This window comes from Ambystoma mexicanum, chromosome 11 (genome assembly GCF_040938575.1).
Source record: "Ambystoma mexicanum isolate Mex_15411 chromosome 11, UKY_AmexF1_1, whole genome shotgun sequence".
NCBI lineage: Eukaryota > Metazoa > Chordata > Amphibia > Caudata > Ambystomatidae > Ambystoma > Ambystoma mexicanum.
Window position 1 is genome coordinate 395,234,081 of NC_090934.1, and position 23,950 is coordinate 395,258,030.

At 47.7% G+C, this 23,950-nt stretch overlaps 1 protein-coding gene across 42 annotated transcripts in view; it reads right to left on the reverse strand.

The window, feature by feature from the left end:
• Nucleotides 1-23,950, reverse strand: part of MADD (MAP kinase activating death domain) — a 2,081,072-nt gene that overhangs the window by 703,671 nt on the left and 1,353,451 nt on the right. For all 42 annotated transcript variants that reach the window (XM_069623145.1, XM_069623139.1, XM_069623144.1 and 39 more), the window contains 2 exons: nucleotides 1,329-1,439; nucleotides 796-903 (listed from right to left, as the gene is read on the reverse strand). In XM_069623145.1, the coding sequence (XP_069479246.1) occupies nucleotides 796-903; nucleotides 1,329-1,439 (219 nt within the window). The remainder of the gene's footprint in view (nucleotides 1-795; nucleotides 904-1,328; nucleotides 1,440-23,950) is intronic.

Here is a 23,950-nt window from a genome sequence, read left to right on the forward strand (position 1 = left end):
CTCGTTTCCTTTTCCCCCCCCCCGCCTCCCTGTTTTTTGGTCCTTTTATGTTTGGTGCCTTTCTGTGATAGGGGCCTGCCTAAAAATATTGGCGTGTGGAGAGTCCTCAAAGAAGTTTACTGTTTTTATAACATGCATTGCGTTCTTAATACTAAGTACTAAGTACTTATTTGTACTAATAGAGATCTATGTGTGTAGCATAATAAAAGTATATGTGTATTTTGTATATCTTTGTAGTTTAATATTCTATGGATAAGTATGTGGACTAATTGTACCCCTGTGCAAGCTTACTACTCCTACCCGAGAGTTATGCCGTGTCACTCTGTCCATGCTTACCAACCTTAGAGAGAGGTATGGCTTCCCTGTCTTGTCAGGTGTGTTAGAGGCCCCTTCCTCCCCCAAGGGTTAATAGTTGTGCAGCCCTTATCAGAGTATTGTACAAAAACTGCCTTAAAAATGCTATACACAATCCCACGTTGAATTCCAGTCTTGACACATCCTCCAACGACAGAAATGACAGTTGGTGTGCATCTTAACAGCAAGGAGATCTACTTCCGAACATGTCAAAATCATAGAGACAACGTACTGCACTTTCAATGATTTTCAAAAGAAAACAGAGAAATTAACAATAGAATGAACAATCCGTCACAGACTGCAGCTTCTTGAAACCCACCCTTCATTGGTACTCCTGCGTGGTCATGACAGCAGCACATTCCTCTCCAGTGTCTTCCTTAACAGGGCATTTCATATTTTCACTGCTCACTTTCATTCACAAATTCATAGTCTCAATCTTACCTCCATGAAGAGAATTCCACCTGTTGTGTCTGTACCAGCATGCACCACAAAAGTCTGCTTCTTTATGTGTCGACTACCACTGGGTCGGATAGGTATTTCATGACCATTCTGTGGAGGAAAATCAGAATAGTTTTGTGTTAATATTTAGTGCAAGACGAATGGCCCAGAGGCAGTACATAAAACTAAGTTCTCTGTGTCAGGAACATGAGGCTAAGGTTGGGAATGGACTCCTTTAACCATGAATTAAGCCTGGGTATGATTGCCTAGAGGAATTTGGTGCTTTGCTAGATTAACAGGGCAGGCAAATCCTGATGAACAATGACACTGCTAACACCCTACACAACTTTGCATGTGAATCGTGAAAACCACAGCTTAGATTGTATACAAGACATGAGGTAGGACAAGCTGTTTCTACTTCCTGGAGGTAGAAGCAGTGGGGGTGCCACACGAGGGACAAACGCTTGGTTCATCCTGCCCACATTAGAAGGCCTCACAGCCTGAGGCATTTCAAGCTCTTCAAAGATGCAGCTTACCAGGTCGGCCACCTTGTCCAAGAGTTCATTGATCTGTTGACTCTGCACCAGGCCAATGTGGCATTTTCCCATGAGACGGCGAACCTTTTTCCTGATGTCATTCTTATTCACCTGAAAACAGATCAGAGAAAGTGAGGCAAGTAGGCACCACCATCAGCTAGTGTAACACAAAAGAGTTGCGTGCCTTGAAGTACCCATACCGCGAACAATGAGGCCATTGAAGAATATATGGTCTTCACTTAGAAACTGATCCCCCCCCCTCAGTTGTCCATGTACAGCTCTTCAAAAGGGACCTCACCATATTCTTCTAAACAATCTCTCACAAATTCAGGGCTTAAAATGTCTTCTAGAATTAGAGACCACATGGTTTTGCCAATGTGTTATATCCTCTCAACTGAATATGAGATGAGCTACAGAGATGTTTAACCCACTGTTATAAACCCACCAAATTAAAATCATGTAAAAATAAGTTATTCACTTGAGTTACTGGGTTTGCGCCTTTGTATTCGTTATGTATTCACAAACCTACGTTGATCCTGAACACAGAACAATGTTCTAACAACCTTTGTTCCTACACAGATAGCGTGCTTGTATCCAGACCCTGACACTATTAAAAGGAACCTAGAACAAGGTTGCTTGTTGGTCACCTACAGTGGAAGGCTGGGGAACTCTGTGGAGCAGGGGGAACAACCTACTCTGTAATGTGAACCCTGGAGGCAGTGGAACAAAGGTCATGGGGGTGGGGGGAGGCAGAGTTCTCAGGCCTCTTGCAGTACTCCCTTGGGTGATTCTGGTGTGACGCCCTTGTCAACGTTAACGAAACAACACCTTGCCAGAAAGTGTGAAATAGGAAGATGTGAAAGCAAGATTACCACCTTAAACACAGGACCCAGAACCACACCCACAGGGAGACGATGATTCCAGAACTATTAATCATGGACAGGGCAAGCAGGAAAGCTTGCCACCCAGCAGGGGGTCCATGCATGGAGCACGATTTAATGTGCAACACAGGCCTGGTGCACAAGCTCGTTCACAAACCATGGCCCGGAGGCAAACAAAAGGAGAACATAGAGCAATCAGGAGAAACACATGCAACACATGCTTGGCCTCAGTGCAGAGGTGCTGGGGACAAGAAAAAAAAAAATCACAAAACATGAAGGAGCAGTGCCTCCGGATCAGCAGGCTACTATGATGAAGTCGTCTGAACCCTACATGACAACAAGTGTTTATAACCTCAGACCACCGGGCATGGGCAACACCTGAAGACAATGGCTATGACTGACTACGTAACTGTAGCAGTGGTGGGCCCATTAGAGGGACCTATCATAAAACAGCCCCTTAATGGTAAAACAGACCAACAAATAACTCTTCTAGGCACACTATCAGTACCTGATAAAAAGAGGCACACAAATCCTTACTATGTGGGTATTAGGACAAAATGAGAACAGAACCGGTTAGGAAATATTTTTATTTTTGCTGCTTTCTCAAAATAAAACATCAGGGACTCCCTTATATTTCCATTGTTCTGAACCTTTCTTGACTTTTGGAGGCAAGTGAAGCCATTGTGCTTCACTTACCTCGCTAAGCTCATCTGTTTTGGGGACAATGATCAGTCCCTATGGTAATCAGAGCAGGAGAAGTCTGTTCTCCATAGTAAAGTTTGTTCATATTTTCTTGCACACATCATCTTCTGTGAAGTGCGGTAGGGACACTGTGTCCCAATACTTTATTTCTAGCAACTTAGTGGTACTTGCCTGATGTGTCTAAGATGGGCTGGTGGGCAGCGGCTACTTTAACTGTGATTTCTTTTTTATAGTCTTGTGCACTTTTCTGCTTAATGCCAAAGAAAGTACCATGTACCCTAAAATGGTTGTGCTACAAGATTTTCACCTGTCCTTTGGCAATCTTGTCTTTTGACCTTCATCATGCCCTGAGTGGCCAGATTTTCCATATGGTAAGCCCTTTCCCCGGGGAAACGTCCAGATTACATAGGTAAAACGGCAGTCTGTGTGTGTGTGGGGCTGGGTCTGCCTTGACCCAAGCCACATCAATTCCAGGTGTATCTGTTGCTGGCCAGATGTGGTGGCTAGAGGCTCCAGCATTGGGCCCATTGTGAAAATCCACTTTAACACCTGTATTGGCCAAGTAGTGACAGGAGACCAGGAAAATTAGAGCCTATATTAGCCAAGCAAAGAAGGCCAATTAGTAAGAGGGAAACCGAAGGATTGGTCTGGTCAAGATAAGGTAGAGTTTGAGAGAAGCCAGGCTGAGGGGACTGCTAGAGTAGGAGATGTTCTGATAATATGGGTCCAAGACTGGCAGGGGCCAAAGCTTGAGGAACATGCTCGGAGTGAAGCCAGCAGGAAGCTCTAGCCCGGGCTCTGGTGGCAATTGAAAGATCACCAGCCCAAATAAAGAAACCAGTTAGGGGAGTAAAAATCCTACCTGGTGGTACCAGGGTGGTGGGTGAGGGGGGAGAAAATTCCTACCCATGGCAGTAAAGAAACCCTAGGACAAGTTTGGTTCAGGGCGTCCACAAGTAGCAGCTGCAGAATGCCACCTTGTCTTACAGTGCAGGACAACGACCAAGACAATAGCAAAGAAAGAAATTCCAAGAACAAGGACTAGAAGAAATTTGCTGGGAAACAGAAACCTGTGAGTGATTGGCGTGAAAACTGTCCTGGGTTAGATTCCAGGGGGTTCTGAAACTTAGCACATGGTTTGCAAGCTTGACATTATGTTGTTTAGATTAGGCCCAGCCAATGAATTTGCATTATTCCTCCTTCTCACTATTTTGCTTAGGTTCTCCTATTTTGATTACGGCACCTGTCCTATGTCATTCCCCAACCGTTATAAACCAAATAAAGGCGTTGAAACCTAGCTGTTGTGTATGTGCTTTGTGATAAACACCCATGACAAAGATCAGAGTCAGTCTTGATTTGACCACATTTTCAGACTGTTACCAGAGCCCCAACACAAGAGCTCATTCTCCTACTGCCTTTGCTTCATGGGGCATTTGGGTGGTATAGATATAAAACTGCAAAACCATCTTTCCTTGAAAACTTTCTATTATTTTTCAGTGTTCTTGCGATAACCACCATTATCTTAAAGACCTTCCAAAATGTTCATGGCCTATGTGGGCATGTGAATATCTAGAGTCCAAGCAGTAGTGCTTACAAAAACATGCAAAGCATCATGTCCGTACCTTTTATATTTATTTGCATAGCATTTTACATTCTGTTTTGAAAAAAAGCTAGTACGGTGCAAAAAAGATAACTGTACAACATATTACTTATTGGTGTTCGCGTAAGACGTTAAAGTGCAATTCAGCTATATCAGGAGATGCTAGTCAACTAATAATCAGATTTTATTTTTAATGTAGTATCCCCGACGGTTGTTGAGAAGGATTTTCAGAATTCATCCTGAGGCTACCCAATTCTGGTGAACAGAAGACACTAATGTATTGCCAAACTATCAAGGTAGGGTGACTGAGCAGTAAGGCTTAGACTTCAGGGAGTGTGGAAGGGGTGGTATAGAATTCAGTTAAGCACACACGGAACACTCTTAATTCAAGCTAGGCAGAAAGTCTAACAATACAGTAACATTTATTAGGACTTGAATAAACTCTTAGCAATGAAAATCACAGGTAAGCAAAACTACCAAACACACAATTAACATATGTACATCCACCTTGGGATGCTCTTACTAAACAGCATCACTAATTTACCTTTCAAACAGTCATACTGGATAAACACTTGCGTATAGGCGCATTATAAATGCCATATCATATCAAATATCATATCCTAACAGAAAACTATGAATGTAGTAAACCAAGTGAAGAAAACACAATTTATAAACCAAGTATCAATCAGGTAAGTAATGTAAAGAACAGTAAATCACAATTACATCGCCTTATAAAATAAGGCACTTTACTTACAAAGTCCACCCTTGTTAAAGAACATGGGACCCAGTACCCTAAAAGACACAAGTCCAAACGTTAGCCCTTTGTAGGGAGTTAAGAGTCTTAAGAAAGGCAGAGCAAGTATTGGCAAAGCCAACTTGTAGGTGTGTTTCAAGTAGTGAAGAACAAAGCAAGCAATGTTCTTTCGAGGTTCTATCACCTTAGGGGAAGCTCATTGGGGATCCTTGGTCAAACCTCGATGGATCACGACCAGGTAAGGGAGATGTAGGGTTAGGACTTTGGGCTGTCAAGCCCTATGGATGGTGGTGGGGCATTAGAAACGTGCACGCCCTATACACATATTCCATTAGAAACCACTTCTGAATCTGTTGGGTCGGCTTACTTAGTGCATTGGTTCTGTTGGAGTGGTCCACGGGTCACGGTGCTAAGGTCTCTCTGGGTGTTTGAATTTGGGTCTGGCTAGTCTACGGTTCCATGATTTGGCGAGACGGTTCCTGTACTGGAGATCTGGATGGCCCTGGCATTATGAGAAGGCCACTGCGATGCTGACAACCTCTAGGGACCCCAGGACAAGATTCAGGTCAGAGACAGAGGAGAACACTGATTAGGCGGAGTAAGATGACCCTTTAGGTGAAGACAAAGAAGCAAGCCCTGCAAGGACCCTCTTCGTACCGGAGAGCTGCAACTGCAGAGGAAGGCCTTTTGTCTCACCAGTAGAGGATCTGTGGAGTCCCAAGTCAAAACTCAGACAGGGACCAGTGCAGAGATGTAGCCAGTGGTATAAGTGTACGAACGAGTGGATCTATGTGCCCTACTGGCCTTCCCCCGCTCCTCACAAACCCCATGCCCCCTCCCATGCACAATACAAACCCCCAAACACATGCGCCTGTTTATGGGAACGTTCAGTGCAGTGCACTACAAGTGCAAGTTTCAACTGCTTCCTGCACCACTTTTCTTTTTTTTTATTTTTTTTTTTTTTTTACAATGAATCCATTCCAGAAGGGTTTCTTTTTAAAATAAAGTAAAGGAACAATAAAACTTTATTAAAAAAATTAGAGGAGCACCGTTCCCGCCCACATCTACAACTGCAGCTCAGGTGGCAGCTGGTCAGTCCACATGGTGGTCCCAGGACCCTTTCGATGGCTCCCAAGGGTAGGATAATCGATCCTGGTTTGAGACTGGTTCTTCCCATCGGTCCAGCGGTTGAAGCACAGATGAAGGCCTTCAGGGGATCATATTTAAGAGTAGGGCTTTGCCAGGACTTGGCTGTACGCAATGCTGGTTGGCTGCATTGATGACCCACGGGTCTTCAGCAGGATGCTCCGCTTAAAGGGGTCCCGAGTCCAGTAACGATCTAAAGAATGGCTTCTGGAGTCATTGTTGTATCCTAAATTTGAGATGGAGTTGCCCCCAAGCCCAACAATGGGAAGGATTTGTACCATTAAAACAGGCAGGGGCAGTCCATTCATGATCAGCCTCAGGCCACCACATCTGTCCAGCAACAAACACTTTAGGCCAGGATGTGGATTGGGATCAAACAGTCTCAGCCCCCAAATCCAGCCACAAAGCTATACCGTCGCTTTGCCCAGGAAAGGGCTTGCCTTATAGGAATTTCCAGTCCTGTGAGGGCAGGAAGAAGGACAAGATGTCAAAGGACTAAGTGAAATCTTGTGGCATGGCCATTTTACAGTATATGGTACTCAAAAAGGCATTACGCAAGAAAAGTAAAAAACAGTAGAAAAAGGTGATGTGTTCAGTGGAAACAAACGAGACATTTTGTGATGGGGGACAGAGTCCCTCTGCACTCGTAGCCAAAGGGACTGATCAGTGCACCAAAACAGGTGAGCCAAGCAATGTAAGTAAAGCAAAACGGCTTTAGCGACCTTCAAAGGTCTGGTCAGGTTCAAAACAGCAAAATGTTTGAGGGCTTCCTCAGTTGTCTACGGAGAAAAAAACAGCAAAAAGAAAATCTCTCCTAACAATCCCAGCCAGTTACCACAGGATAGAATTAGATGAGACAGGAGTGAACAAATAAGCAATCCTTGCTCCATGGTGAATAGCGGCTAACAGCCTTCCTCCAAAAAAAGCTGAATGGAACGGGATGCAAGTAAGTGAACCAAAGGGGCGGTTGACAGTTGGAGGGAAGCATCCATATCTACACCACTCTTTAATGTAGCTTCTGCCACACTGAGTCCAATGTTGAAGAAACCCCTCTCAAAATCAACTGTGCTCTGAATTTTTCCAAATTAAGTGTTCCGGGGCAGTTTTAAGGAGGATGTTTTAAAAGCCTTCTGTACCTTCAAGGTAGACCTACATGTGATTGGCGAAAAATCACAGGTTTGAACAAAACCAGATCACAGGAGCTGGCAATCTATCAAGACAATACAGCAATATGTTTTGAGGTTCTTGAGCAAAAATTACCTATTTAAAGCTGAAATGTGAGGATGTAAGAGAACTGCTCTATAACAGATAAAGGTGAAGAACCCAAAAGAAGGAAAAGCAGATTCAAACGATCTCCGGAATATAGAAGTTATTCTGAGATATATTTTGCTTGAATCGCTGCCAAAAAATGTTATTGAAAGGGCACACATTAGGATGCAGTTCCCAGGAGGAGTTGGATAGGCCCAAATACATTGTGGCAAATCTGCAAGAAAACATGCAATCAGAGAGACGAAAACAAGTATCTCTGATTTGCCATTGTTTTTAAAACTTTCCTCCATTGACTAACGTATCCCTCAGTTTATCTGTTAGATTTGCACTTCTGACTGATTTTTGGGCAAGTTAGGCCTTTTTACCCTCACTCAATGGCTTTACTCGTGTCGTTTGGGGTGCCATGGGAAGTACTTCTCCCTTTTCGTTTTGCCTGTGTTTGAATATAGCATTGCTGTAGGGTCACTGTGTCCCTTTTTCTTTTACTTGTAGGTAACTTTTGCTACTTGTTTTGATGTGCACTGAACAGGCAGGTGGCAGTGAATACATTTTACTTTTTCTTTTAAGATGCACTGCTGTGCACCAGTGACTTTCCTGTGATCATGCTTTTTTAATGCCTTATACTCAAAATGGCTGCTGCTCGTGGTGCAAGTCCTGGTCTTTGTGCCCTCTTACTTTTTGGCCATCTTCCTGCCCTTTGAGGCTGGAAACTGCCTTATACAGTTGTGCACTTTCACAGGGTCAAGCGATGGACACCCGGTCAGTAATGGGTGGGTCTGAAATGGGCCCGGGGAGCATCTGGTTACCCCTTCACATTCAAACAAGGGAATTTCTTGAGTATTAGGAAAGACTTTCTTTTTCCTTCCATAGACTTATATGGGACACTGTTTATTTGTGCTTTGTTTGAATCCTTACCTGACCTTTTGGAGGTAAGCAAAACCTTCTGTTTTACTTCGCTTGTCTTTTTGCTCATTCTTACAGCGCAGCGTACCTGATCAGTCCATAAGACTATCAGTACTGATTTGTTACAATTGCACACATCACCCCAAAAGGAAGTACGGTTAGAACACTTTGTAAGCTTACAACATTTTCTGTAGAGCCTTTTTGGTTATATTTACAATGTGCCTTTGATGAGCTGAAAGCAATGGATATTGTTTACATGTGCACTTTTGCACTTAAGCAAATGGCCACTAAAGGTGGCTAGTGCCCTAAAATGGCCATGCCACAAGGTTTTTGCTTGTCCTTTGCCCTTCTTCCTGCCCGGTTCGTTCCGGAATTGTCATATATGCTAAGCCTTTGCTGGGGAAACCGTGCAACCTCAAATAATAGAAGGCCGGGAGACACTGGGCACTCTGGAATTTGGTGAGCATCTGCAGAACATGTTGAGCCCTCACCTCGGGTGGCGAAGCTTTTCCCAAGGATGCATCCAGGACTGCTCCAAGAAACTGGAGCCTTTGAGATGGTATCATGTGGGACTTGTAATTGAGGGAGAAGCCCAGTCTGTGAAGAGAGTGGCAGGTTACGCAGACATGTTCCAGGGCTTGATCGGGTGACCGAGTCCTGATCAGCCAGGCAGGGGTAGACTCGCTGCCACAACCGCCATCAACTTGGTGAAAACCCTTGGGCAGAGGACAGCCCAAAAGGCAGAACTCGAAACTGATAAAGAGAACCACCAACGGCGAACATCAGGTACCTTCTGTGCGTGTGATGGATAGGCACATGAAAGCAAGCATCCTGAAGGTCCAATGATATCATCCAGTCCTGAAGCTTGAGGGCCTGAAGGATCAGAGAAAGGGTAATCATCTTGAACTTGTCCTTCCTGGGGAACTTGTTCAAGTCTCTTAAGTGCAAGATGGGTCTCAATCCTCTGTCTTTCTTAGGGATTTGGAAGTAAGGGGAGTACCAACCCTTGTTCCTCTCTGCTACAGGTACTGGTTCTATAGCACCTTTGTCCAGCACAGTCAAAATTTCCTGCACAGGGAGCGGATCTGGAACTTTGAAAGAGTTGCTTCCCGGTGGATGATCCAGAGGCCTTTTTAGAAAGGGAAGTCAGTAACCCAGGGCTACTGTTTCCAATGCCCATGCATCTATACCGCCATTCTTGCAGATGCTGTGAGAGTGCCTCCCACCAGGGTCTTGTGGGTTAAGGCCTCCGAGAGGTTTAGAGGAAACTGATGCAGCAGCTGAGGGTAAAGCAGCCATTGCCTGGTTTTAGCACCTCTCCCTCGTCCACCACAAGGGAATCTTCTCTGACCTCTGACTCGCCAGTCCTCTCAATCTTCCAGCTGAGGAATAAAAACGAAAGGACCTGCCCCTCCAATCTGTTCCACTGGGACGAGTTTGCGGTTGTCTGATTGCAGACCAAGGGATTTGACTGCCACTTTGGAGGTCTAATGCTTGTCCAGGCTTTCGTCAGCCTTACTGCCAAATAAGTGTGTGCCGTCAAAGGGCATGTTAAGAAGTCTTGATTGTACATCCGGAGCAAACCCAGACATTCTTAACCACGCAAATCTGTGCGTTATATTGCTAGCCGACACAGCTTTGCTGATATTGTCCGCAGTCTCGAGACCAGTCTGAAGGGACTTGCACAGGTCATCCTTACCAATATGTTATTTATGTTATGTTAGAGTCATTTATAGAACGTGCGTTCACCCGAGGGCATCTTGGCGTTGAGAGGAGGAAGCAATAAAGCACAAAAAAACACTAGGGAGGGCAGTATACTAGAAGATATAGGTCTTCAGAGCCTTCCGAAAAGACAAGGTGATTGGACAGTGACTTCAGAGCCAGTGGGAGACTGTTCCTTCGTTGAGTCGCTGTGATAGTGAATGCCCGACCACCTAGATGTGAACGGCGATAGGGAGGTACAGATAACAGGCCTGCTGAGCTGAGCGCAAAGGACGGTTAGGAACGTACCGCTCAAATTTAGCACAGAGGTATTCGGCCCCATGGCCAAGCAGGGCCCGGTGAACAATGCAAAGCGACAAACTGAAATTGCTGTGCCACCGGAAGCCAATGAAGAGAACGGAGTACAGGGGATATGTGGGACCCATATGTAGTGCCCGTTGCCAACCTGGCTGCCAAATTATGGAGGCAGTGTAGTCTGCCAATCAGCCCCTTGGGCTGTGGGAGGTACAAAGAATTCCAATAGTCCAGCCTGCTAAGAATCAACGCTGCTACTACAGGTGGACGCAGCAGGGGAGGAATCAGGTGACGCACTTTCCGAAAATGGCCCTGCTGACATACCGAGGAGACTTGCGGGCCTCGAAACAGATTGGCTGCCATAATGACGCCAAGAATTTTGACCTTTGTAGAAGCGCCGGGAGCGGACCCAGGGAAGAAGGCCAGAAAGAGGAAATCCACAGTGAAGGATTGGGAGGGGAACCCACCACCAACACCTCGGTCTTGTCCCCATTCAGTTTCAGCCAATTTTGCCCCATCCATTGTCCCATGGCAGTCAGGCACTTATGCAGACATGCCGACACATCGGCCTGATCCAGATCTAGGCAGATCAGTAACTGGGTATGGGTATGCTTCCGAGCGGTCTGTGAATAACGGTAAGAAGGCTCCCTTCCAGTCCCAATCAGGCTTGACCTGCATTTTATTTTACCTCGCACATTTTAATTTTGATACCGATTCCAGACGTGCTTATTCATTCACGTCTCTCTATTTATTTTCTTCATCAACAGAGACAGTTTTCTCCACGCACTTTTGAAAATTTGAGGCTCACCGCCCACCACTCCAGGCATCACTATAAGCTTTAAGCAATTTTCAAAGTCGTCTTGTCTCGAAGGTAGGCGGCTGTTACTTCACTGGTCTACGACCATTCATGTGCCTATAAGCAACTTCATTTCGTTTTTTGTCAACAAGTAGTTTTACATGCATTCAATTTGTTTATAGGTTTACCAAACCGGATCCATCTGATGTTACCCCACGGTCTTTGGATTCATTCCATAGCATGCTGAGCAATGTTACACCGGCAATACATTGCTACACCCATTGACAGGTAGATCTACAATTATATAGCGCCCATTATGCACCTGGAACATTTCTGGGTCTCTGTTATGCAAAGGAATAATTCTTAAAACCTAATTTTCGAAACTGCATTCTTTATAGGGTATATTTCCGTTGCATCCCACTGTGATGATGCAGCGCTGGTGTGATCACCCCTGGCCCAATCGTCCAGACGCCCTGCACCGGTCGCCGGCAAGCACTGCGCCTGGTTACTCCTACTTAGCCACAGTACCAATTATTGGTAAATTCTGTCCTTTGGCTTTTTACTTTCACTGCAATCTTGGCATCTTTTTTCACATTATTTATTATGTTCATGTCTGCTTCCCCACAGGGTCCAGTTATTGTGTCTTTTTTTCGCCCTGAGGAAGGCAACTAAATCACCTCTTGAAATCATTTGCCAGACAGATGGCTCTTTTGCCGAAACGTGTTGAAGATGTCTATTTAGTTTGATGTTTTTGTCACTTTCTATGTAATGACACGCACACATAGGCAGACCTGTCAACCAAAAGAACAAAAAAGAATAAGTAAATTCTGCCAACCCGAGATTTTTATTAAATTTATCCTGAATAATTTGAGTGCTGGCTGAATACAAGTCAACACTTAGAGTTGGCATTTTATTTCTTTTCTTCTTTTTAGTCAATATCGTTTGTTATTATATGAAATAGGATCATTGTTTTTGATTTTTTGTGTTAATGTCTAACTGTTGTACTACAGACCAGTTTATTTATTTGTTTACAAGACTGTTTTATTTATTTATTTATTTATTCTCCATGTTGTTTTTTTGTAAAATAAATACTTTCACTTTTTCACTATGAGAGTATCCTGATTGCTTTCAGAGTTTGTAGCAGCCTAAATTTGTTGGTTCAGTGATGCCCCTTTTGGTACACTCTTTAAATAAGTTGATATCCAAATTATTTCTCAATTGAATCTACAGCAGTGTGGACCCTATTGTTTTTGTCTAGCTCACAGTCCCTCTCCACTACTGCCTTTGGGACACTCCCCCCTCATTTGTTTTTCAGTAACTGGGTATCGTACGCATACGAGTAGCACCTGATGCTGTAGGAACGGATGAGGCAAATCAGCAGGAAGATGTAAACGTTAAACAGAATAGGGGACAGAGCAGAGCCCTGAGGAACACCATAGCAGAGGTGAGAGGATTTAGACTGAAGGGGTGGGGGAGGGGGGGTGAAAGAGTTTGGGATCTGTCTTCCAGAAAAGAGCTGAACCAGGCCAATACCTGACCCGAGACACCAATCTGATCCAGGCGGGCGATCAGGGTAGCATGGTCCTCAGTGTTGAACGCCGCTGAAAAATCTAGAAGAATCAGGGCACTGACAGCGCCCCCGTCGACCAGCCGGACCATATCATCCTGTACAGGGACAAGAACACTTTCCATCCCACTACCAGGACGAAAACCTGACAGGGCTGGGTCGAGCATCCTGGATGACTCAACAAAGGAAAACAGCAGGGGGGTGGGGGGGCGGGACACCGTGACTCAAGCAATTTCACGACACATGGTAGAATAGAGATGGGGCGAAAATTAGATGGAAGAGAGGGATCAAGAGATGGCTTCTTCAAAAGAGGGATGACAAGGGCAGCCTTAAGCTCGGAAGGAATAAATCCCGACTGGCAGGAGAGATTAATAGCTGTGGTGATTTCATCACTGCCAGAGGGAACGGGTCCGAGGGGGCACAGGACTTTATCCCTAGCAGAGCTTTGGTGACCATGTCCTCTAAGAATATCGGAAAATGAGACCATGAGGGCCTAAGGTAGTCCGTATCAGGAGTGGACAGATTCCCTGATGAAAACAATGTGAGTCCCAGGGGCGAGACTACCTGCAATATTTGCACGGATAGTTTCGACCAGCATTGTCCAATATGCCAGACTGCACCACAATGGAAAGGAACATTGTTATGAAACGCATTAAATCGAAGGTTACTACAGTGATGTATAGTGCTATCACCTCTTTTGCCACCCCCGAGCTAGTGAATTTGAAAACCAAGTGGGAAAATGAGGTGGGGAATATTACGCCGGAAGACTGGGTAGCGGTCTTGATCTATCCACGCGAGACAGCCATTTCGGCCAGTCTGCGTCTGGTCCAATTGAAAATCCTGCACAGAATTTATTACCAAAGAGTCGCCCTCTACCGCTGGGGAAAGATCACAGAACCCAATTGCCTGCGATGCAGGAGCGAGGAAGGAACCTTTTTTCACATACTATGGAGCTGCCCACACTTACAACACTTCTGGCAGCAGTGCTGCGATATACTGTCAAAAGTCCTGAACCGATCCATCCCCCCGGGATCCCAAAATGCTATTGTTGGGGGTGGAGGGTGATGTCCAGATGTCACAGTATGAAAGGCTCAGTTTCACAACCGTCACCGCAGTGATTAAGCGGAACATTGCCAAACTATGGGGCTCCCCATTGCTGCGTGACGTCGAACAATGGGTAACGGACGTCCAGATATGCATAACTATGGAATGAAGAGTCTATAGGGCACAAGGATGCCCAGAGAAGGCTGATAAAATCTGGCAAACATGGGAGGATGCTATGTGAACTTATGATAAGGATGGAGGCAAATGGTCCACGATGGTAAAGACACTGTTGACACAGGACTGGTTAAGTTTCTTGCTATGGGTGAGAACCCCTGGAGCCCTAGAACCCGATGATGATGTTATTAATGATTTTCCTTTTGCTTGTGTTAGAGTATGTTATTGTTTTGTTGGTACAAAATCAATAAAATGTGTTACAAAAAAAAAAAAGGAGAAATTACTTACCATAATGATCTTTCTATGGATTCTTCTCCCACAGATACCCCATCTTGATAGATATCCATCATCCAGCTCTGCTGTTGGGAAACTTTTCAACAGGGGGCGTAGTGGGCCTCGACTCAGCCGTCGATAGTCGATCCTCCTTGTTCGGTGCTCGATCGGCAGCTCCAGAAGTGACATCAGGTGTCGGATATATAACATGTCACTACGCTCCATGCTCCAGTTCCTCCCTTTTTTCCCACGCACTCAAACACTGCAGAGGAAGACCAATGGGAGTAGGCCAACTAGCCTGTAAAAAGCATAACAAAAGGAACACCCAATAGGTTGATCCCATATAATTAGAGATTAAAAATTGCTCTTTAAAAAAAAGGTTTTAGAACAAGGAGTTAAAACGGACACCCTAAAGCGCGATCACCAACTTCTATCTAAGTCTGAACGAAGCGTTGAGCCACAACACTTTCTGAGCGGCGACGGCTGGGAGGGGCGATGAGGAATCTGTGGGAGAAGAATCCATAGAAAGATCATTACAGTAAGTAATTTCTCCTTCAATGGATTGCTTTCCTCCCACAGATGCCTCATCTTGAAAGACTCCCCAAGCAGTTCGGAAAAAGGAGGACAGAAAGTATTAAACAAGTAGATTCTGGTAGGCGTCCACCAGGGGGTGCAGAGATGCGTATGTCTTTGATCATCTCCTCTTCCCAGGGCCTCTTTGCGGGCTGAGCCCCCCCACCACCCCAAGAAGGCCCCATCGGAGGACGACATACCCCCAGTGGGACATGTGAAGGCTGTGTGCACCCCCCAATCAAACTCACAGGACGGAGGATGCACAGAGACGCGGCGAAGCTGCGGACAGCATCACAGCCCTGAGCCGGTGCAGGGCACCAGGAGGGGGGGGGGGGAGACTCCACTGGGCATGCACAGAGCGGCCCAGTCCACCTGCACATCTTGTCGAACCCCCCAAACCGTGGGAGGCCGCCAAAGGAACCGCGGCTGACCCCCTCAGTTGGGGGGTCAATTTACGGGCCCCCCAATGCACAGAGGAGGAGCCCTGGAGGGCATTTGAGAGCGGAATGCTCCTGATGAGGGCCTAAGTGGGGACAGGTTTATGGACCGATACGGCAAGGACCCCTTCGGGCGGAGGAGACCCCCGTTTCACCCGTGCAGGGGGTGGATCCACCCATTGGACACTCGCCATAGGGAGGGCGGAGGGCTCCTGAGTGGAGGCACCCTGGACAGGGGGAACGGAGTGGTGACCCCCATCCACTCTGGTTCGGCAAGAGCTATCCAGGGGCCTCACCACCCCTTCCCCCCGCCTGCCCGTGAGCAGGGGAGAGAGGAGTGGAACTTTGGGATGGGAAATGCGGTAAAAGTGAAGCCCTTTGCAACGTAGGACAACAGGTACCAGCCCCTCCCACCAGAATATAGCAGGGCACCCCCGGAGTCCATAACAGCATCTGCCCCTCCCAACAGACTCGCTGCGGCTCTGCCTGGGGCCCACTTGCCCCATTGGGGGAAGAGGTGCCAGAAAAGAAGGAGGCACGGGGGACACTCCAGGAACCTGATAGAGCAGGAGGTCTGCCTGTCCTTGGCAAGGAAGAGCTCCAGGGATACGAGAGGCCCACGGAGGAGGAGGAGGAATAGTCTAAACCCCCCAGGGGTGTTGGATGAGGACCCTGCTGACGCAGGTTGCTCTAACAGAAAAAGTGCACGGGCCGGGGGTGAGGGGGTACCGACAGGGTGCAGTGGTAGCCACTCGGCGGGCGGCTTGGAAGGAGGAGCAGGACGGTGGGTGCGGGGGTTGAGGTGTGGGCCCCCCTGGGATCTCACAGGGGCGTGTGTTCACCTCCCCCTGACCCAAGTGAAGCAGGACACCTTCAGCGCACTGAGAGGGCCATCTACAGGGGTGCAGTTGGGACACAGAAGGGCACCCAGGGTGACTAATCAGGGGCCCATCACAGGAGCGTGGGCCCGCCCGGCCACCATGGACTTAACCCTGGCTAGGGTAGACCAGTGGAGTCAATTGGGAAGACTGAGATTTCCTCCTAACCTGGGGGCTTGGAGGTGCGATCCACGACCAGGCCGGGCCCAAGGCAAAAGGACATTTACCCACACAATATAGGGGCCGCCCCCTTCAGAAGCACTTAAAGTAACCAAGAAGGCACTTGTGTCGGATATTGGGTCCCCGGGACCACAACCCCCACCCCCCGGACGGTCTCCATCAGTCCCAGGGGGCACAGTAGAAGCCAACCGAGGACAGACAGGCCCGCTCTATGGACCGGACAGCATGGGCGAAGTGAGGGGTCAAGGTATATGGACACAAGGGAGAGGCTGACCCCCCCTCTGAGTACACCCCAAGAGCCCCAGAGGAGAGAACGCCTGCCCGAGTCAAAAGGTTAACAATGGGAGTGGATGCCGGCGCAACCAAAAAGGATGTAGCGGCCCTCCTGGAAGAGATCAGAAGAATAAGGGCGGACATTGGGAGGAGAGTGAACAAGATCACCCACAGAATTGATAAGATGGAGGAAAGGAGGTGGAACATAACCAGTCCTCCCTGGACACATTGGAGACCCAAAAGGAAGTGCGTCTCAAGGAGGTGGAAAAAAGGGAGGAGGAAATCCTCCTGAAGATGGGTGACCTAGAGAATCGTGAGAGGCGCAATAACCTTGGGTTATTTGGGGTCCCTGAGAAAGAGGGGGAGACCAAGAAAGACTTGCAAATCGCCTTTTTCGCCATCACCAAACTCATCTTTGATAATGATGCCATCAACGAGGTTAAGATTGAGAGGATCCACAGGGCCGGTGGAGCGGTGGGTGGCCCCAGATCCATTCTTGTTCACTTTCTCAACTATCGTGACAGACACCAAATTCTGGAACAGGCAACAAAAAATGGCTCAGTAAGGTATGGCTCGGCAAGGGTTACAGCCTTCCAGGACTGGTCCGCCCTCACCCTTTCGAAGGGAAGGCTTGGTTCTCCCCTCACCAGGTGGCTGAATGAAAAGGGAATCCGATATAGGTGGGGGTTCCCTTTTTCCATATCATTTGAAGCAGAGGGAAACAAATACAGACTAACCACGGAACAGGATATTAAGAGGGCTATGAACGACTTGATGGGAGAAGGAGACCCCACACACTTCGAGGGAACGGAAGCCGGAATGAGGAGAGTGGCAAAACCAGGGATCAAGGAGAAGACGTATTATGAGTTTGCAGTGGTTCAGGAAGCTGAACACTCCCCCGGCCGAGGGGACCTGAAGCAACATGTGAAGGCATGCAGCCATGGGGGTTGCTGAGCATTGGATAAACAGCGTCTTAAGAAACCTGGACCTACGGGCCCGGGTAGTTCTTTTTGTTCCCCACCATGGGTGGGGTCATCCCACATTACGTTGTTGTTTTTTGAGGGGGTAGTTGGATTTATGAGTCTATAAAATAATGGGGGGCATGGGGAGTGTTAAGTAACTGTAAGGGGGACAATAGATGTGAAGTGGTGATGGTAGCGGGGCTCAAGAATACATGGCTTGGTAAGAAGAGGCCCTTCCTGGGGGGGGGGATTCCATAGGTGGTTTGGTTTTCACCCGTTGATGTCAACAGGGAGAGGCCAAACACCGGAGGGGAGTGGGGGGGGTTTGGGGGTTGTCGGTGGAGAGTAAGCCCACCTGATACGGGCTGTGCCAGCACTAGAGATAGGTTTGGGTTGGGTTCAGGCTTACGCACAGAGGTCCCAGAAGTGGAGTGAAAGGTACCTACGGATAGGGATAAAATGATCACATCGGGGGGAAATGGGCCCGGGGCGGACACCTACGAGTAGGCACCCTGAACGTGAAAGGTTTGAATTCACCCACTAAATGATCCATGGTGGCAAGCTAGTTCCGCGTTTTGGGGCTCCGGTCCCTTGAGAAAGGCGGGGGTGGGTATTTTTGTAACGAAGGGTCTTAAAATGGAAGTCACTAGGGTCTGGTCAGATGTGGATGAGAGAGTTCTACTGGTTTCGGGGAACATTAGAAAGACGAGATTCACGTTCCCCACGGTGTATGCTCCCAACCAGGGACAGTTAAGATTTTTGAAAGACACAATGGCAAAAGTTTTGGTAGAAAGCCCGAGGCATTTGATTACAGGGCGGTATTTTATGATTACAGGGGGATATTTTAATACATGGACGGATCTGGACATGGATAGGCATAGTGTCACGACCCTGTCCCAAAACCCCCTCTGGCAAACCCATTGGCCAGGTGGAGTCAGGACTTGGGCCTCTAGAGCCTGGCATCCTCTTCAAAAGCCCTCGTGGGGCCAGTCCTGGCACCTATGGCGCCAGGCTCATACACCATGAACAACAATGTGCTTGGGAACTACTTTTTTGTATTGTCAGCCAACATGGAGGCATCCACATAGCTTGGTTCTTAAGAACCAAGCTTTGCGGTCTAGTGTTTTGGGTGTGGCAGGCCTGGAACTACTTTCCCTGGTACTACTTTACCTGGGCTATATAAACCACACCCTGACTGCAGAACATGCTTTGTGTTACTTTTCAGCTTGCAACGTGACGCTCACTGTGTCCAGCTATTCCCTCGAACCTCGGAGAAGCAGAACCTGCAGGGAGACAAAAGGAACATCATTAGCAGCAGCATTTTACCTGCAGTCTTCATCTTTAAACACTCGCAGCTACTGAGAACAGCTTCCTCCAATCTGCACGCCTCCCGGACAGAACGACCTGAAAGAGGAAGATAGAGGCAACATTAAAGAAAGCTGTAGAGACATTTACAAATTACGAACTGCTCAAAAGGCTTACCTGGCTGGTCGCCTCTCGGCTGGCACCACTCCGGACATTCCACTCGCGCTGAAGAACACTGCGACCTACAAGGAAGGAAGACACAGGTTAGCAAAGGCAAGACTTCGCAGCGCTGCGCATAGTGCTTACTTACCGCATCATAGCACTCTTAATGCGCCATCATTTACCAGCGGGGCCCAACCAAGCCAGTTTGCTGCGCTGAAGCTCCGCATATCTAAGGGAGAAAAAACACATTTTAAACAAAGAAAGGCATGCAGGATAGCAACAAAACTAAAGAACAGCAATAAAACCTACCTGAACAATATCAAACGGGCCGGCGTCAGTGAAGTAACTGGACCGCACTCGCCCATGAAAGACAACACGCCCCTGCAAAGAAGGCAGGATGGAGAGCAGGTCTAATTCTACCACAAGGCAGAACCTTCCCCGCAGACCACATCAGGGCAAAGCTGAGAAGCATACCAGCGAGTAACCCAGCTGGGTGGCGTCCCTGTAGATACCAGGTGAGCGTAACACATAGGCACAGGGACAGGGCGCACGAGCCTACGGGCTCTGGACACCGCAAGTTTCACGACTCACTGGGAGAGTGGGGGTTGAGGGACATATGGTGCCACCTTCACCTGTGGACAAGGGGGTTACACATTTTACTCCCCACCGCATGGGACTTACACAAGGATTGTTTACCTCTACATCTCGACATACTTATGGGAGGAAGCACAGGGCTCGGAGATCATTCGATATACAGTGACGGTGGATATACAGTGGATGGGTCTTTCCCCCAAGGGGTCCAAGTGGAGATGTAACGACTCCCATGTGCCTTTCAGAAATGAATAAGGAAATAGTGGAATACTTTAAGGTTAATGATGGTGGGGTGGTGGATATGAGAGTCGTTTGAGAGGTAGGAAAACCACTTGGAGAGGGATCCTAATTCAGGAATGTGCTCCCCAAACAGAGGGAAAGGGCATTGGTTGAGCGGGGATTGAGGAAAGAGATTAGACACCTGTATGCGAATGCTCATGCCTCCCTTGGGAATCGGGAGGAGAGCATACAGGAGGCGAGAAGTAAGACGGAGGAACTGAGACACTTGGAAGAGGGTAAAGTCATCCGTAGCCTGCTCTTCCTGAAACAAAAGTTCTATGAGAAAGGGGATAAAGCTGACCCCCTACTGGCCGCGCCGCTGAGGGTTCAGCGTGCAGATAGGTGCATTTCGGAAATTGGGGGAAGTGACCGGGCAGTGGGTCTAACAGGGGAAGGAATTCCAGAGGCATTTGCAGCCCTTTAATAGAAGTTGTATACCTTAGAGGTTTCCCTCGAAGCACAGGACATTGATGGCTGCCCATAATCTCAGAGGAAGAATCGTCCACATTGGAGGCTCCCATAACGGAGGAGGAAGTTAGAAAGGCGGTGGCAAGGTTACCCTTGGGGAAGGCACCAGGGGAAGATGCCCTTACTGCTGGGTTCTACAAAACATTTCTCCCCGCCTTCAACTATATACTCGATACAGGCCGTGCCCCGGGATCCTTCTCCCATGCTCTCATCACAGTGATTCCCAAAGAGGGAAGAGATTATCGGAGATGCAGGGCATATCGGGCACTTTCTCTCCTTAACATGGATGCCAAACTGTATACCAGGGTGATAGGCACGAGACTGGAAGGGTATATGCCGAAACTGATTCATTCAGACCAAGTGTGGATCATTAAGGGGCGACAGTGGGCAGACACAATGAGGAAGACATTACACCTCATACACGCATCCCAGGATATGAGGGGGGGACCCGTCTCTTCTTTCAATAGACGCTGATCGGGTGGAGTGGGGTTTTCTCAGGGCGGTCCTAGTTAAGTTTGGTATTGGGGAAAAGGCTCCTTCGTGGGGTCCTGGCGGTCCAATGGCCTCAGTCATGGTGAACGGAGGGTTTTTGCTGTGGTTTGCGGTTGGGAGGGGAACCAGCCAGGGGTGTCCCCTTTCTCCTACACTGTATGCTATGTACATAGATCCCCTTGCCCAGAGGATCAGGGATGACCCAGGGGTGGGGGGGGACATTAAAATGGGAGGGGTGGACTATAAGGTAGCCTTATACGCAGACGATATGCCGCTACATCTGAGCGAACCTCTGGTCTTCATACCGACGGCACTCCAACTGATCGAGCATTATGGTACTATGGCCGACTGAAATTTAATAGAGCAAAGTCGGTTATTTTTCTCTTGGACAGGGGGAGGGACGGGGCTATTGAGAGGTTCACCCCACTTGGGCTGGAGCTTAATGTGTCCACGATGTGGTACTTGGGCATTATTCTCACAAGGGATTTGGAGAGCTTATTTGATGCCAATCTACCCCCCAATGAAGCTGAAAATACACGCGGATATTGCAAAATGGCAAAAGCTTGCAATCTCATGGTTGGGTCGTCTCCTCCCGAGGGTACTATACTTATTCCAAATGCTCCCAATACACATTCCAGAGGGTTTCTTTCGGGAGATACAGTGGGTGCTTCACAGGTTCCTCTGGTAGGGGAAGAAGGCTAGAATCCCAAGGGATACCCTGACATTGCCAATGGTTAGGGGAGGGGTTGGCCTTCCCGATGTGCGGCTCTATTACAAGGCAGCCCAGTTTAGAATTCTGATTCCCCACCTGACGTCCCGGGTAGACCAACAATTGGTGGCAATGGATAATTTTCAATTGAGCTCGGCCACGATTGGAGAATGGTTGTGGGTGCCCAGGAATAAATTGCCAAGGAGAATCTGCGATCACCCCATCTTGGGAACTATATGGGATATCTGGAGACAGGGGACGGACATGAAGGGGGTCATTACATGGCCAACGCCCTTGGGTCATCTCTGGGTACTGGGAATTAGAGACAAACCAGGAAGATTTCAGGGATGGTTCGAGGCCAGCCTGGAAAGCATAGGGCAGCTTTTCAAGGGGGAGGGGGGGCACTTTCATCAACATCACGGACCTAGAGGAGGGCATAGGCAAACTCTAAGTATTCTTGTTCTTGCAGCTAAAATGGGCCCTCACGGATCCGTACATCAGGGACAAGACAGGGAGAGAGCTCACCCCATTTGAGAAATTATTGGACAGGAGCACAGCAATGAGTGGGTTAATATCAGCCATGTATGGGGCCTTGGTTGGGGTGTGAGGTGGGACCACGGATAACTTGAGAGGGCGATGGAAAAGAGACTTAGGGGTACAAGTGGATGGGACCCTCTGAAACAGGCTTTGCAGGGGGGTTGCCAAGATGTCATTATCTTGCCAGTATAGACAGCATGCTATTAAGCTCCTCCATAGGTGACAGTTTGACCTGGTCCGACTGTCCAAGATGTTCCCTGATACCAGTCCAAAGTGTTGGAGGGGTTGTGAAGGGAGAGCCGATTATTGTCTTATGTGGTGGGGCTGTCCCAGGATACAGGTGTTCTGGGGCGAGGTCCTTGGATGGATTAGGGACCTAGAAGGGGTACTCGGAGATAAAAAAAAATCCCCTGCAGCTTTGTTTGGGATGGAGGAGGTGGACAGGGAATACTCTAGTCTTCCAAAAATTGCAGCATCCTTATTACTGCCCGCCAGGGCATGCATTGCCATCAAATGGAAACACAAACACATACCCAGCAGGAGAGAGTGGTCCAATATGGGCAAGAGAATTTATACAATGGAAACAATCACTTTGGGGATCCACGGAAGGTCAGGCCGATGGAGTGGTACCCCTTTATTGTCAGATATATGAATCCAGACCGACAGACTGGGTAGAGGGAGGTGGAACTCACTAGGGAAGGAGTCAAGGTGTGGAGGTGAAGAAATGTGGGGGGCATGGAGGAGAGTCGGTGTCGTTCAGAGGGTGACTTCGGAGTAATGAAGGCAGGTAGAACGGGGGGCCTAAAAGTAAACTGTTCAACGGACAAAGGTCTTGGAACCTGACCATTGAAGGAATAAGGTGTACCATGCGGGTAGGGGTCGAGGTGGAGAGGGCTGGGAGAGAGAGGGGGAGTTGGCAGGGGTTGTTTAGTTGTTGATGTTTCGTTCTGTGTTTTGAAGCATTAATGTTGTAAGGTTGTACTGTCACATTCCTCTGCAAAATGAAATAAAACCAAATGTGCAAAAAAAACATGTAGATTCTGCAGAACTGCCCTACCAAAGCGTGCGTCTGCCCTGCGGGCAAAATCCAAAGCATAATGCTTGGTGAACGTATGTAAAGTAGACCATGTGGCCACACGGCAAATGTCCCTAACAGGAACACCCCTATGTAGTGCTGTGGAAGCTAAAACCCCTCTGGTTGAATGCGCTCTGATCCCTGGCGAAAGTTATTTGCGTGTCAACTGGTAACATTCAGATATACATAAAATAATCCACCGTGAAAGGGTTTGCTTTGTTATGGCAAGACCCTTGCGAAATAGAGAAAGGGCTACGAACAACTGGTCCGTTTTCAGGAACTCAGTACGGGCGACGTAAAAGCTCAAGTCTCTTTTTGGGTCAAGATGGTGAAAACGTTCCTCTTTCGAGGTGTGTGGAGGGGGTAAAACAGTGGCAAATCAATAGATTGTGACAGGTGATATTCAGAAGCCACTTCTAGAAGGAAGCAAGGCCTGACAGATAAACATTCTCTGAAAAAACGCAAAAATGGCGGTTTGCAGCATATTGCCTGCAGTTCACTAATTCTCCTGGCTGACATGATTGCAACCAAGAAGGTTGTTTTAAGGGATAGCCGCCTCAAAGAATAGGAATGCAT